The sequence below is a fragment of the Falco naumanni genome, chromosome 5 (assembly GCF_017639655.2).
Source record: "Falco naumanni isolate bFalNau1 chromosome 5, bFalNau1.pat, whole genome shotgun sequence".
Classification (NCBI taxonomy): Eukaryota; Metazoa; Chordata; class Aves; order Falconiformes; family Falconidae; genus Falco; species Falco naumanni.
Genome location: NC_054058.1, coordinates 52,609,827 through 52,626,462, shown reverse-complemented (window position 1 = coordinate 52,626,462; position 16,636 = coordinate 52,609,827). Strand labels below are relative to the sequence as shown.

Sequence of the window (16,636 nt, the reverse complement as noted above, 5' to 3'; positions counted from 1 at the left end):
TCTTCTTTCCATCGTCTTTTCAAGGAAACTGAGAACAATGGTTTCACTCCTCCCAAGCTCTGAATGAATTTCTCATATCCCATTAAAAGGCTACAACAAAAACCCCTATTGAATAAAAAGATGATGTCAATCTTTATTTCCTAGTTTTCTTTTTGATCAGGCTTACAGGCAAGCTAGAGGATGAATGCTTGTTAGTGAATTTGGGTGGAATTCTGATGGATAATAACCTCTTGGTGCTGAACTCTTCAGTTCTAGCAAAAGGTAAGACTCCCTGCACATGCCCTGAAAACTTCTGAACTTTTCATTATATCAGAGTTGGATTTTTCTGATTACTGATGATTTTTGTTGTTTGCACTTCTAATTGCTACTGTTCTCTAAAACTGTTTTGTAAAACGACAATCAACACATGAAGGCTCCTGTGGTATTGGCATGCATCCAGGCAACTGAGAGCTAGGTACTACAAAATTTAAAAACACTTCAGCCAAGAAACTATTCAGTAAGGTATGTCATGGCTAGTGCTTCTTCTCTAGGAAAAAAGAAAATCCCTAAAGACTCTATATTAAATTACTCTTCTTTGTAAAATTATAGCTCTTGGATATATTGTTTGGACAATGATGCTCTTTTTTTCTTTCTATTTGGTTTCATCAAAGCTTCAATATCTTTCAGGTATAAGAGATAAAATGATAGACTAGTGGAAATTCAGGCACAAGGAATAAGGAATTGAGCTAATACAATCTGTATGATTCTGATTACTGATGATGGGGCTTTACAGCTGGATGTTTTGGTCTGCCACATGCACCCCAGCATTTACCTAACTGTTGCTGCAACCACAGTCACACTCCGAAACAGCACAGATGTCAAAAACATTTCCATAAATGTTTTGGGGTGGTCTTCTAAAGGAAGCAAATATTATGCAGAATCAGAATAATGCAATTGAAATATGATTAATTTTTACCCTATTTTAACATTGGAGTTATGCAAATTTGATTAAAACAGAGATTTAAACCAAACTGAAGTGCACATAGAGCAACAGCTGTGCACGGTCTGCAGCTGGCTTTCCAAGCAGCACGCTGTTCCACAGTCCTTCAGCTCCCTCTGCTGCTTAATCAATTCCCATATTTTTCATATTTGCAGTTAGCTTTTACTCATTTTTTTTAACCTCTGTTTTGATGAGAAAACATGATGCAGATTAAAATTTCACCTAAAGCAATGAAATGATTGATTGAATTGATAAACAGTGTGTGCAAAGTTTCATGTAATTATTGTCCCTCCTTTCCTCAGGGAATGACAAGAAGCCCATTCGACTCTTCCGATTGCTTTCTGGTGACTTGTAGTGCCATTCTGCCATTACAATTTGACTTGGTGAAACTGAAATGTATCTGCTGCTTAAGCTGACATTTCCTGGTTACATGATTTTATTTAATAGAATCGTAGAATCATTTAGATTGGAAATGACCTTTGAGATCATCAAGTCCAACCGTTAATGTAGAACTGCCAAGTCCACCACTAAACCATGTCCCTAAGCCCACATCTACATGTCTTTTAAATACCTCCAGGGACGGTGACTCCACTGCTTCCCTGGGCAGCCTGTGCCAATGCTTGACCACCCTTTTGGGAAAGAAATTTTTCCTAATATCCGGTCTAAACCTCCCTGGCACAACTTGAGGCCATTTCCTCCTGTTCTATCGCTTGTTACTTGGGAGGAGAGACCCAACCCCCAGCTTGCTACAACCTCCTTGCAGGTAGTTATAGAGCGTAATAAGGTCCCCCTGAGTCCCCTTTTCTCCAGACTAAACACCCCCAGTTCCCACAGCTGTTCCTCATAAAACTTGTGCTCCAGATCCTTTACCAGCTTTGTTGCCTGTTTCTGGACACATTCCAGCACCTCAACATCCCTCTTGTAGTGAGGGGCCCAAAACTGAACACAGGATTCGAGGTACAGCCTCACCACCCTCAGGCAGGAAGGCTCTGCAGAGGAATCTGGACAGGCTGGATCGATGGGCCAAGGCCAACTGTATGAGGTTCAACAAGGAGAAGTGCCAGGTCCTGCACCTGGGTCACAGCAACCCCACCACCACCACCCAGCTTGGTGTTGTCTGCAAACTTAGTAAGGGCACACATAATCCCCTCTTCCAGATCACTGATAGAAATATTAAACAGAACTGGCCCCAGTACTGAGCCCTGGGGACACCACTTATGACTGGTTGCCAGCTGGATGTAACCCCATTCACTACCACTCTTTGGGCTAAACCAGCCAGCCAGATTTTTGCCCAACAAACAGTACACCTGTCCCAGCCATGAGCAGCCAGTTTCTCCAGGAGAATGCTGTGGGAAATGGTGTCAAAGGCTTTACTAAAGTCTAGGCAGACAGCATGCACAGCCTCATCCACTAAGCGGGTCACCTTGTCACAGAAGATCAGGTTACTCAAGCAGGACCTGCCTTTCACAAACCCATGCTGACCGGGCCTGGTCACCTGGTTGTCCTGTACATGTCTGTCACGTGGAAGGAGCTGGAGGCAAGGGGGAAATATTTTCCTAACCCTGGATTTTTGATCTATCAGCACCCCAGCAAAGCCAAGACCCTTGTGCCCGACCAGCCCGTCAGTGTCCCATTACAGGGACCCTTCACTGAACAGTCCCACTGGATCAGAGGATGATTTGACTGCCTTGTTCAGGGAAACACGCCAACAGCATTAGGGGACCCCTCAGAGGGTCTCCCCACTTTGTTTAAATGTGTTACCCGCTGCAGGCAACTGCTAGCGCCCGCAAAGGGCTCACACTAACAGTTTATGGACTAACACTCTTATTATAAAATTGTGACAAGTTAGGATTCATGACTGCTGGTGAAAGGGACTGTCGGCAAAAACAAGCTTGAAATTATATACTACCAAATTATATGCAACCAAAGCTAATCACTAATACCAGCTAGCGTGATAAGCATAAGCATGCATAAGACAAAGTTCTTACCCAATACAAGTCCCTAGAGGGAGAGGACAGGTTCAGCCCATCAGCTGATCCCAGAAGTTATGATAGTGTCTTCCCCAGCTTCACCCCTCATTCCTTCACTTTTTATACTTTTCTTGAGTGACTCTAGTCATACATTCTTTCATTAGACTGGTGTAAAATTCTCTTGCTTTTCATTTAAAGACATAGTTGATAAATGTAAAGCGCATGCTTGGTGAGGGGTAGTCATACCTTGGAGGTGGGTAGCTTTGGGATGGAGGTGTGTGTACTATTATAATGAGATTATAATTCCACCATGGTTGTTGGCTCAGCATTGGACATCTATCTCTCATTTGACGGCTGCTATGCAGCTTGCCAGCTGTACGGTACCATCAAGTTCCCAGTCCTGCAGGAAGTACAGCAGAGCCTGGACACAGGGTCTCCACGCTGCTCCGCCCTCCAGTGCTCCCCTAGAACAGCAGGTTGTGCTGCCTAGGGAACCATGGCGGAGTATAGTCCGTGCATGCCAACCGTCCTGAAAGTGGCAACTGTATTTTACCCTAAAAAGGCTGTTACAATGCCACTTCTGTTAGGTCCCAGTTTTCTCCAATTCCCCCCTCCAAGTGATTTTTGCACAATATTGCATGATGGCACTCAAGATGATCTCCTCCATAACCTTCCCTGGCACCGAGGTCAGACCTTTCTGGATCCTCTTTCTAGCCCTTCTTGTAGACAGCTGTCACATTTGCTAACCTCTTGTCAACTGGGACCAATGGTAAGCACTTCTGCCAGCTCCCTCAGTACCTTGGTGTGGGTCCCATCTAGCCCCATAGACCTGTGTGTGTCTAAGTGATGTGGCAGGTTGATGACCATTTATCTTTGGACTATGGGGGCTTCATTCTGGTCCCGGTCCCCATCTTCCAGTTGAGTGGCCTGGTCACCCACAGAACAACTGATCTCGCTCAGGCAAAGGCATTAAGTACCTCATCCTTTTCCTCATACTTTTTGTCACTATGTTTCCCCCTGCATCCAAAAAAAGGATGGAGATTCTCCTTAGTCCTCCTTTTGTTACTCATGTATTTATAGAAACATTTTTTATTGTCTTTTACAGCAGTAGCCATATTAGGTTCTAGCTGAGCTTTGGTGCTTCTAATTTTCCCCCTGCATAACCTCATGACATCCTTGTAGTTCTCCTGAATGGCCTGCCCCTTCTTCCAAAGGTCATAAATTCCTTGGTTTTCCCTGAGTTCCAGCCGAAGCTCTCTGTTCAGCCAGGCTGGTCTTCTTCCCCACCGGCTCACCTTTTGGCACATGGGGAAAACCTGTTCCTGCACCTTTAAGATTTCGTTCCTGAAGAATGTCCAGCCTTCCTGGACTCCTTTGCCCTTCAGGACTGCCTCCCAAGGGACTCTGTCAACCAGTCTCCTGAACAGGACAAAGTCTGCCCTCCAGAAGTCCAAGGTGGCCGTTCTGCTGAACCCCTCCTTACTTGTCCAAGAATCCAAAATTCTACTATTTCGTGACTCCTATGCCCGAGATGGCCTCCAACCATCACATCACATTTTGTAGTTTTAGTTTTTGGTGTTGTTTTATTATTTTTTTTAATTATTTTTAAACTATATCTTCATATAGGTCAATGCACTTTTTATTACCCACGTCTCTAGAATACTTTTTTTCCTTTATGTTGTTCACCTATCTTGATGGTGTTCACCTATCAAAATGCTAAACAAAAAAAAGAAGTCACTTGTATGCTTGCATATTCTACTCTTTATGGCTGTATCTTCCATTTCTATAGAGATTTGACAAAGCTTTCTCAGCAGACAACTATATATATTCAAACAACGTGTTGGTCAAAAAGCAATTTAAATGCAAACCACACACACACACACACTCATTAAAGTAGAACTTTGGTTAATAAGGTATAATGAAGGGATAGAAATATCTGCCAGAATATATGTGAGAAGTGTCATAAAAAATTCAGCATCATACATCATACTGACTAAAACAGGGATTTGAAAAACAGCAAAGGTTAAGGGAATATTAACACACAAGATTATGCTGTTCCAAGGCATCTCTGATCCTCAAGGATTTTAGAAAACCCAGAAGGTCTATCTAGATTACATCAAAGAAGGGAAGCTTAGAATTCAGTGATGTGTAATTTTCTCCATAGGTATGTAGGGTATTATATCCATCTTTTTTCTGTTTGGATATTCAGCCATGTGATTATGTTGGTCATTCATGGAATTACCCCAAGAAAATAAAATTACTAAATCTCCATTTGAAATTCTGCAAAACTGTTGAAAGCACAGGTTTGGGCAATCTTGGCCAAGATGTTACTTCCTCCAAGACAACTAGGATGACTTTCTGGGGAATCTGCATTAATTCTTGGCCCCAGAAGCAATGGTACTTGCGGGTATGAAAATGCAGCCCACCCATAATCCAACATGAGCAGAACAACTCGGACAAATCAGGCTTGATCAGATCTTTCAGGCACTGCTTGGATACATTGCTTTGCCTTTTGTGAGGACAGTGCTTATGTTTGAATCTCTTTAAAGTGTTTGCTGCTGTTCAGGAAATGGTGACACACTGCTGCTGGCTCTGCACAGGGGACAGGGGAAGCAGCTGTCTTTCCTACCACTTGCTTCATGCAGCATGTTCTTGAGTGGCACCTTAGGAACAGGCCCATTGGGTTGGAGACTAATTACGTGACTGAATTCTTCTCAGGAGGAAATTACAGAATGACTGTCAGATCCAAAAAGTTCTAGGCACGTGAAACAAATAGGTGGATTGCAGAAGCCCAAAGGTGCAGTCAAACAAGAGCCCCTTCAGAGGCTGCTTAATTCTGGAGGTGCTCAGGAGGATCTTTGCCTTCCAGCCTGAGCATCTGTCAGACACTTGAAATCCGTGCATGTCCTGACCTTCCCTTACCTGAACAACTCAGTGCCTCACTCCTGCTCAAATCTCACCAAGGAGTCTGCTGCCCCACTGCAGCCAGATCTTGCAGTTTACGTATTGCCTGTAAAAGCTTCATACAATGACAGTCCCATTGCCAGAAAATATACAGGGACACAGAACAGGAGAAGGCAACACTGATCATTATACCCAGTCCTTCACCACCAGAGACAACCAGAACATGCTCAGCAATTCATAGCGTAAAGGACTCAAGTGACAAAAGCTTTCCCATTGCTGACAAATGTCAGGCCTACAGTCAAAAGGCCAACATCCCAGCTGGGATATACCAGTCGGGAAAGAGAAAGCCTTTGAGGTCCCTCCAGTGAGTTTCATCCTTGCAACAAGAAAGACCGTCACTCAACATTAAATTCTCAGGTGATTCAGATGGCTGCTCCTTCCAGGTCTGCCTTTCTCACTGGTCACTCTGTCCCAGTGGTCACTGTAGGCTCAGGAAGCCTAACTCCCTGCTAACACCCCAGTGTGCAGGGTAGCTCACACTACACAGGCATAATCATCTGCTTCAGATCTCATTTCTGAGGACCAGACACCCAGCCTTGCCACTGTCATCGCAGCTCAGCTCAGCACTGGACTTGGCACACAGGACTCCTCATTCAGAGGCTGCAAATGTAAAGCTATCCACTAGCACCTGAACAGCATGAAATAGCATCCAGCTGCTCACAGAAATGCCAGTCATCCCTACCAAATTAAGCAAGGAAAATTTCATTTCTGATCCCAAATCTGGTGATTAGTTTAACCTTGAACATGCGAGTAAAACACACCAAGGTGGTACTATAAGGGTTTAAAGATCTCAATTTCATCAGCTTGTCCTAACTCAGCCTTACTCAGCTGATCACTACGCCACCCCCATCCCACCCACCCCCCAGTGCTGCAGGGAAGACAAGTGAGAACTAGAATCCAGAGTTAGACATCTTTGGGGGTAGACAGCATAAAAGAGGCAGAATAGCCCTTTCCTTTACAGACTTTGCCAATGACCAGAAGAAATCCTGAAATACAAGATTACTACACTGAAATAAAATGCAAAAAAAGTGATCACACAACAGCCTAGTTTCAGTTCACCCTTTTTGGAATCCTAAAGGACTTAACTTTTCTCATTTTGGGATGAAGCTTTTTCGTAAACTTTTCAGCCCCAGTATAAAGAATGCCTATTCCTTGTTTGTTTATTTACTCTTCAGCTGTTTATATACCAACTTCTAATTTCCTATTTAAATTAACCATGACCATTTCATAACTGTTCAACCTTGTACCATAACTTAAATTCCCTTTCCCAATATATTTATGGAGTCATCACTTCCACTCTCATCCAGTTTTTCTCACTTTCTTTCCAAACCTCGTTGACAAAGAGAACTGAAGAAAGCAAATTGCACAGCACCAAGGAAAGCAAGAGCCGAACCACAAAACTGTGGTCCTGTGATGGGAATATTCTTTGGGGAGTGCCTGCATAATAACCTGGGCTGCAGGATCTGGGTGTTCAGGTCTCCAAGGACGGCTTTTGCATTTTACAATAAACAAAGAATAAAATACCTGTATGAACACAGCTATTCTTCTAAGTCATTAAGCCTGAGCTCCAGGTTTTAACTGCAAACTTGCATGGTGACCTTACATGCTGTCTAAGACGATCCAGGTAGCAGGCAGCATTCTATTGCTCTTTCCAGGTAGGTTTAACTCAACAAGTAGCAGAGCAGAGTGTCTTTTGTTCAATGTGAACAAAACTTCATTGGCAGATTCTTTTGCTTAGGATCCAAGTTCCAGGCACTTGACCTATTGATACACCCGCAGCAATAAATAAAACATGCCTAGAATGGTTTTCTGACACTTAAGGTAAGCGAGCAGAACAATTCACATGGAGATTTTCAAACTTCTAAAAAGTACATGCATGCAAACCATCTGGCTGAGATGTTCCCAAGTTCATATTAAATTCTTTAAACATGTCTGGGGCTTAGTCACAATAAGGCCAGACATTAGTGACATGCCCCAGGTATTGCTATGAGAGCCAATGCTGTTTAACCTCTTCATTTACAACCTGGAAGATAGGAGTAGTGCAACTTCTGCAAGTTTATGGACAATACAACACTGAGTGGGGTGGCTGATAGACCAGAGGTTTGTGCTACTAATCAGAAAGAACTTGACATGGCAGAGAGGAACCTCATCAAGTTCAAAGGGATATGCCAACTGCTGCACCTGGGGAAGAATAACCACAGGCACCAACACACAATATGATCAGCTAGCTGGTGAACACCAGTTTGTATGCAAGCAGCACAGCTTTGCAGTAAACAAGGCCTGCTGAGCTGCACTAGGAAGGGTGCATTGCCAGCTGGTTGAGGGAGGTGATTTTCCACTCTGCTCAGCACTGGTGAGATACCTGGAGTGCTGGGTCCAGTTCTGGGCTTCCCAGTACAACAGAGACATGGACATGGTAGAGTAGTTCAGCAAATTGCCATGATGATAAACGGATCAGAACATCTGACCTACAAAATGGGACCCAGAGCTGGGATCCTTCAGCTTGGAGAAAAAGTTCAGTGAGATCTTACCAATGTGCATAAATACCTGCTGGAGCAAGGGTGGAAGCAGAGAAGACTGACTCAGTCTTTTTAGTGGTGCCAAAGGAAAAGACGAGGAAATTGGCACAAAAAGTGAAATACAGGAAACTCCATTTACATGTAAGGAGAAAAAAACCCCAAACCAACCAACCTGCAAGGGTGATCCAATGCTGGAACAGGTTACCCTGAGAGACTGTAGAGTCTCTGCCCTTAGAGATATTCAAAACCCAACTAGACACGCTCCTCAGCAACATGCTTTAGTTGACCCTGCTCTGTGCAGCGTGGTTGAAAGAGCAGTGTCTCCAGAGGTCCCTTTCAACCTCAGCAATTGTATGCTTCTGCAGTTATGAAGAACTTTACACAGTGAAACTGACACCACTACCACTACTCAGACTTGACATCCTATGAAATTGAAAGCCCGTCTAAAATGCCTTGCACATATGAAACAGTAACAACCAGGCCACTGTTTCATCTTCTCTGAAACCAAATTTCCCAGTCAAGTCTGAATCCAGTAACTGTAACAGCAGCTATGCCCACAAACCTTTGACTGGGGACTCACATCTCCCATTACATCAGTGAACCCCACCAGCAGATGACTTGCACCTTCAATTTCAAGGGAGAGAAGAAAATGTGGTTCTCTTGCACCCATGACAATGATTATAATACTTTACATTCGGAAATAATGGAGGAATGAGACAGCTTCTCTCAGACTTAGGATGAAGCTAGGAGCTTCTTGCTTTCCTCAGATGGACTTACCCACCTAACAAGCATAACAAGAAGACCAAAAACTACACCCACATATTGAGCAAAGCTCAATCTGGTGAGAAGACTTTCACCAATGCTTATCCAGTTTGTAGTTTTGATCTGGTAAGAAGTACTGTTGGCCAAATTCCTAAAAAGACAAAGGGTTTTATCTACCTGTGAAGTTAACATTAGATGAGCTGGAATTCCAAAAATTTCAGGTGGTGCTCATAAACAAATGTGGCAGTCTATTGAATTGTGGGTTTAGCATTTAACAAAAAAATGTAATTTTAAAATGTTATTAAAGCTAGAGCTGTAGTTTCATTGCCCATCTTTTGAAATGGAGTGATGAAGATCATGAAGTTTATGACTTCATAAATCAAAGACGGTGGAAATGTAAAGATTTTATGAAAAGATTTATTCAGTAACAACAAAACTTTCAGAAACCAAGTCCCAGTCAGGCTGAGCAGAATTAAATGTGCGTTGAAATGTGCAGATCCTTATTTGACAAGTCACTTGGTCTACAAACTTATCTTGCTGGAATAACAGATGAGGAAAGACAAGTTTTTAGTCTTGTTCATTTACTTTGTTTACTTCCGTGGAAGTTGGCTCCTGGAAAAAGCTTACAAAATTAACTGACACATTTGATAGAACTGCCCTTTCCACCAGCACTGTGAGCATAGACTGTAACTCCAGATGTTACAGAACAATCAGATATTAATATCATTTTCCATGGTTTTTTTCCTTCACAAATTAGCATTATAGCGATCTCTGTTCTGAAAGTCTCTATAAGCACGTTTTGCATCTGTTTTACTGTGCGGTATTCTTCCAAAAGGTTCCAGATCATTGAAGCAGGCATCAAAAACTTCATCCACAGCTTTTTCTGCTGTTTCTTTGCTAACTTTTCTAACAGCCAGAATGGAACGAATTGCTCTGTCTCGCACACAAGTCTAAAGTGGGAATTAGATAAAGGAAAATCTGTCATTATTAGTATAAATAACTTTTTTCCAGGTTTTGGCAAGTATTAACTCCTACTACACATGCAATAATTTTTTGTATCACAGAAGAGTCAAACATTGCAATGTAATAAGCATTAAAGTACATTTTTATTCCATCACGCGTCGACTATGTGTTCTAGTTTTCCATGTGCAAATAAACCATCAGATAAGTAAAAGACATTCCATAGAAAGGAATTAAAATATAGTTTGGCATTTTTTTAGGCATCAAGTATTTGTACAAATTGACGCAGACACAAGAAAATACGTCAGAAAGAAATAGACATAAATACCAGTTAGTATTTTTCCAACTGAAATATGCTGTAAAACATACAGGAATGACTCCTTTACTGGCCATCATTTTGATACCTCTATGGCAACTTTTGCTTACAGAGTTTGTCTACTAAAAGATTTTTAAAAATGTAAACAACCCAAGCTACAAGCTAACTGCCACTCTAACATGAGCAACTCCTTGGAACTCAACCTATAGTCTTTGTTACTATTAAAAAAAATTAATTCCTGTAAGACTTAACATACATGGTTATTTAGCACCTCTGCCAATCTCCTTCCTCCAGTTTTCAAAGACTTTTTAGAGTTTTACCCATTTAAAGTGGTTAAGGTATTCCCACTACATCCCCTGCAAAACCTTTTTTTTTGCTTTGTTATTAACTATCCCTTGTCAGTGGTAATGGTCTATGATTTGAGTAAGTACTCAGGAATCTCACTCCAACAAAAATAACAAGGTGAAAAAAAAATTATCGTGCACTGTTGAAGGTTATTAAGGTTAACTAAGAGAAAGCAGCAAGTCCATGTCATCTACTTCTTTCTCTGATGCTTTCAGCTATGAAAGTGTAAAAGACAGAGATCAAGTAGGTAAAGATGACTCATAACAAATCACTAGACTTTAACATCTACAGTCTTTACCTGATGGTGTCCTTTTAAACCAAATTTAAACCTGGCTATTTCATTCATCAGTGTGCAGTCTCCACTGAGATTAGCAGCTCGAATCTATTGAGGAAAAAAGTGCCACATGATCAGAGAAATACACAGAAATACAAAGTCAAAAAAGCTTTAACAAATTACTTTCTTCAATATCTTTATGGTGACTGCTGGTACAGAATATTCCCAGGGCCACTTCTACTTATTAAGTACCTATTACCGTTTATATCCACCCTTTCAGCCTCAATGAACTGCAAAGTATCGCTACAGAACCCCTAAGTTTCTCCAGGGACCATCTCACATATTCCTAAAGCTTAAATGAATGATCAGAAGAGATCCTAAGTATGTTTTTATTTATATATATATATACACACATATATGTGAACTGCTGAAAGAACATGGAAAGTCATATTCTCCCCAACCTGTATCAGAAGGTGTTAGAAGAGCCAGAAAGAAAGGCAAATACCTTTCAAAGACTACACGCAACATCCAGAAGAGCAGTAACCCACCTGCTTTAGGAAAAGCCACATTTAAATGAGTATGTGTGGTAGGTGGATGCCAGGTGCCCACCAAGCCATTCTACCACTCCCTTCCTCAGCAGAACAAGTTTGGGGAGAAAATAAGATGGAGAAAAAACTTGTGGGTCAAGATAAAGGCCAAAAGATAAAATGAAGCAATAGCAAAAGTCACGCACACAGAAGTCAAGGAAAACAGAAGATGTTATTCTCTACTTCCCATCAGCAGACGATGTTCGGCCACTTCCCAGGAAGCACGGCTTCAGTACGTCCAGTGGTTGCTCCAGAAGACAAGTGTCGTAAATAACTAATGCCCCCCTGCCCCTTTCCTCGTTCTTTCTTTTACCTTTTCTATCTGAGCAGACATCACATGGTATGGAACATGCCACTGGTCACTTTGGGTCAGCTGCCCTGGCTGTGTCCCCTCCCAAGACCTTGCCCACCCCCAGCCTGCTGGTGAGGGGGGATGTTGCAGAGACAGCCCTGATGCTGTGTGAGCGCTGCTCAGCAGCAGCCAAAGCGCTGGGGTGTTGTCAACACCTTCTAGCCACCAATGATAGCACAGCGCTGTGGGAGCTGCTCTGTGGTTCAGCCAAACCCAATACAGTTTGGATGTTTTATCTTGTTAGCTGTCTTGCCCTGTGCACTATAATTTCTTTTGTCTGCCAGCTGTTCCACACTCTACCCCATCAGTTAGGAAACAGAACTAAAACTAGACTTCCCATAATTAAAATGTGTGTGAAATATGTGAAATGAGTGAAAATAAATGCATGGAAAGTATGAACTGTAAGAATTAAGAAGCTGACAATGAAGACTGTAAATATCATATAATAAAATAAGTATCGAAAGACCTGAACCAAACATATAATCTCAAGAAGAGCAAGAACATGCACAATCTAGATTTGTACATCTTCCTTAATTTTATGTTTGAAGTTTACACACTTAGAGGGGGGGAAAAAAAAAAGATAGTCAATAATTCAGCATTATTGTATTGGGTTTACATGGCAAGATGTTGGGGCAGAACTGCTGGGATGGTTTCTGTGCAACAAGAAAAAGGGCTGCCCCCATGTTGGACAGAGCCAGTTTCAGCTGGCTCTAGAGCTGACTCACCACTGATCAAAGCTGAGTCCATCAGCAGTGCCTGAGATACCTCTGTGATGATATATTTAAGAAAGGATAAAGAACACTACAAGGCAGCTGTGAGAAACAGGAGTGAGAAAAAGATTAGATAAACAGCCCCAGATACCAAGATCAGTGAAGAAGGATGGGAGGAGGTGCTCCAGGCACCAGAGTAAAGGTTCTCCTGCCACCTGTGGGAATGACCACAGTGACACAGATTGTCCCCTTCCAGCCTGAGAAGCAGACAGCAGAGCAGATATTCACACTGCAGTTCGGGGAAGGCCCATGGCAGAGCAGATGGCCATGCCCTGAAAGAAGCTGCAGCCCATGGAGGGTTTTATGGCAGAACTGTGGCCTGTGGGGGAGTGACAGTAGAGCAGTCCATTCCTGGAAGACTGTACGCTGTGAAACAACACAGGCTGGAGCAGGTCTTGAAAAACAGCAGCCCATGGGAAAGATCCACATTGGAGCAGTTCATGAAGGCCTGTATCCCATGGGAAGGACCTCACACTGGGGCAGGGAAACAGTGTGAGTAGGAAGGAGCAGTAGAGGCAAAGTGTTATGAACTGATTGCAGCCCCCATTCCCAACCCCCCTGTGCTGCTTGAAAGGGAAGGAGAGGAATAAACAACAGTCAGGAATGAAAGAGCAAAGTTGAGCCTGGGAAGAAAGGGAGGTGGGGAGAAAGGTATTTTTAGTTTTATGTCTTACTATTGCACTCTGTCATTAATTGGCAATAAATTAAATTAATCTTCCCCAAGTTGAGTATATTTTGCTCGTGACGGTAACTGGTGAGTGACCTCCACATGCTTATCTTGATCCATGAGCTTTTTAGTCTTTTTTTTTCTCCCATCCTACTGAGGTGTGGGAGCCAGAGAATGATTTGATAGGTGCCTGGCAGCCAGCCAAGGTTAACCCTCCACAGTTATACAGAATGGCTTTAATGATACTGCATAAGGTTACTTCACTAAGTTTTATCTATAAAAAGATAAAGGTAATATGTGACTTCAACTCTCTTCCACAGCAAATATAAATTCAATTAATGAATTAAATTTTTTTTTTGAAATCTTATTTTTTCTGTACCAAAATAATCATTTTGGTTCTCTTAGATATTGGTTATAGGTGAAACCTGTGCACATCTTAAGTCTGGAATCAAATACATTCTCATTAAAAACAAGCAAACAAACAAAACCTAAAAGCAAAAAGAAACCCCAAAATAAAGCCACTATAATATTCTTACATATTTCTAAAAGCCCCCCCATTCACAGAGTCACAAGAATGTCACTTCATAATATTCATCATAAGGCTAAGTCTTTCTGTGGTCAAGTGATACCAATTACATCAGAAAACAACTAAAAGCATGTGAATACACCTGACTCGTGTACACAAGAGGAATCCTTAATGGTCTGTGCTCAGTTTAATTTTACCTCCTAATGCATGAATTTTTAAGGCCTTTCAAGCAGCAAATTCCTACGTCCTTCAAGATGGACATAGAGTCATAACTAAAGTGTACTATTGCCAACACCACACCTAATCGAAAAATATGTGTTATAGTAGGGGTCCTCAAACTTTGTAAACCGGGGGCTGGCACGTGGATTAAGTGGCAGGAAAACAAGCAGCTGCAGATGATTTCCCCCATCTGCAGGGGGGGTTCTGTAAATACTGGGGGCCGGATTGAGGACCCTGGGGGGCCGTATCTGGCCTGCAGGCCGTAGTTTGAGGACCCCTGTGTTATAGGAAATTATAAGTTTGTTGTTAACAAAAAAAATCTAAACAAAAATCAAGTTACCACAGTGTTGTAGAAACTACTCAACATACCAAGATTTGCAGGGGAGAAAAAGAACCCTATAAACATTTGATTAATGTGTGAACATACTTTCATCTCTAACTACTCTCATTTGTTAATAACCACTTCCTGTAACAGTTACACTCACAGTCATCACATTCTACTTTCACTGACTTATTAATATCTGTGAAAACTACATATTTGTTTTGTGAATTATATTATTTAGGTTGACCTGACAGAAAGCACAAAATGTATTAACAGGATCAAACCAAATTAAATCTGTGTAACAGCCTACCTATTTAAACACGAATCCCTAATAACCAGCAGTAATTAATATAATGACAGTAGAAGCATTTTCTCTTACCTCTGAACATGCTAAGTGTTTGACATTTCTAAACCAGTCAACATGTGCACGGCAGTGATCAAAAGCATGAATCAATTCATGTGTAACCACCCGATTCATATGGGATTGGTGGCGAATGTTGTTCTGACACAGAACAATCTGTAGAAGAGAAGATGTAGATAATCTTTTCAGCAAGTTTCAGCATTTCCCTTACTTCTCAGAGATCCAGCGCACACCACCCACAACAATTAGATTCTTTAGATCAGTGTTTTTCAACAGTAACAGCCTCATCATTTCGCAGTGTACTAGCTCAGATACCATGGAACATTTTTCATTTATCTTGCTTTCATGACTAGCTCTAATATCAGCATTAGTAGATTTAAACCTAGTAACACAACACTAAAAGAAGTGTGTAGTCTTTTTAAAGAGGACGATGTCCAGCACCTACCTGAGATGTGGCAGAATCAAAACCTCCACTGACACAGCCATCACAGTTTTCACAAGAAAAGTGCCGGTCATTGAAGACAGTGCTGAAAGGCCAAACAAAAAAAGTTATAGGGAAAACTTTGAAAAAGACCAGTAACTTCATGTAATAGTGATGTTACTACACAGAACAAGATTAATTAGTTTACATACCAACCAGATTGCTTCATAGCCTCAAGAAGAAGTTGCGCATATGGATCTAGAAAAACATTGCTGCAATCAATTTCTCCAGACAAAAGTTCTGAAAATCATCTATAATCAAAGTACAAAGATAGTATAAAAAAACCCAAAACACTACACATGCAAATTCATACTCTGCAGTGTTTAAATTCATACTCTGCAGTATTTAACCCTAATGAAATGCAACTGGCAGCTGTTAAGAGCTCTATCACTATGTAAAGTGATATAGAATCACGATAGATACAAAACTATTCAGGAATCACGTTACAATGTCTGTTAGTAATACACATAAGCAGATTGGCCTATTAGTGACCATTGTTTTCAATAACATTCAAGGTCAATATTACATAGTGAAAAGGGTACAAATGAACAAATCAACCAATCCTTTCAAGTTTTCACGAGAAAGAAGTAGAGAAAGGCTTTCTGAGAGGGAAAAAAACCCCAACATAGCCACTTCTGCAGTTGTATTTTCTTTATTTTCACCAAAATCAGCGCGTTCATCGAGCAGCAGCGCCGCCCCACGAACCGCTCAGGCCCCGTCCGGCCGCCGCAGGCCGGGGAGGGGCCGGGCCGGGCCAGCGGCAGTGGGGAGCGAGCAGTCCCCGCCCCGAGACCCTGCGGCCCAAGGCCACCGCGCAAGCCACGGCGGGCGGTATCTGCAAAGAACAACGGCGTCCCCGGTTCCACGCGGTGCGCCTGCCACTGCGCCAAACCCAGGCCCGGCCCGGGCCCCCCGGGGAAGCGCTTACTCGTCTCCAGGGTCATCCTCAGCATCAGCTGGCACCTGTTGTGGAAGGTGAAGAGGCTGCGGACCAGGAAGCTCTGCGGCTTCTTGTTCCGGTCTGGAAAAAGCCGGTAGCCGAAGTCGTCCTCCTCCTCCTCCCCCTCCTGTCTCCCCACCTTCTCCTCCGCCGGCGGCGAGGCGGCCCCCTCCTGCTCCATGGCCCAGTCCCGCCGCCCGCCGCACCCGCCGGCCACCGTCCCCGGCGGCACCAATCACGGGGGCCGCTCCGCGCCACGTGACCGGGAGGGCGTGGCCAGGCAGCGCGGAGGGCCGCGGGCGCATGCGCTGTTCGCTCCGGC

At 42.7% G+C, this 16,636-nt stretch overlaps 1 protein-coding gene across 2 annotated transcripts; it reads right to left on the bottom strand.

Annotated features, from left to right (window-relative positions):
• Nucleotides 1-9,593: 9,593 nt before the first annotated feature.
• ATP23 (ATP23 metallopeptidase and ATP synthase assembly factor homolog) lies at nt 9,594-16,529 on the bottom strand. 2 transcript variants are annotated; one of them, XM_040594272.1, is made up of 6 exons: nt 16,303-16,529; nt 15,527-15,572; nt 15,339-15,420; nt 14,912-15,049; nt 11,114-11,197; nt 9,594-10,144 (listed from the first exon to the last, which is right to left on the bottom strand). In XM_040594272.1, exons 1-6 carry the CDS (start codon nt 16,493-16,495, stop codon nt 9,941-9,943), a joined length of 747 nt encoding a protein of 248 aa, XP_040450206.1. In that variant the 5' UTR covers nt 16,496-16,529; the 3' UTR covers nt 9,594-9,940. The 2 variants fall into 2 exon arrangements, with proteins under 2 accessions (XP_040450206.1, XP_040450207.1); XM_040594273.1 differs by having other exon boundaries at nt 15,527-15,625; nt 16,303-16,416.
• Nucleotides 16,530-16,636: the final 107 nt, after the last annotated feature.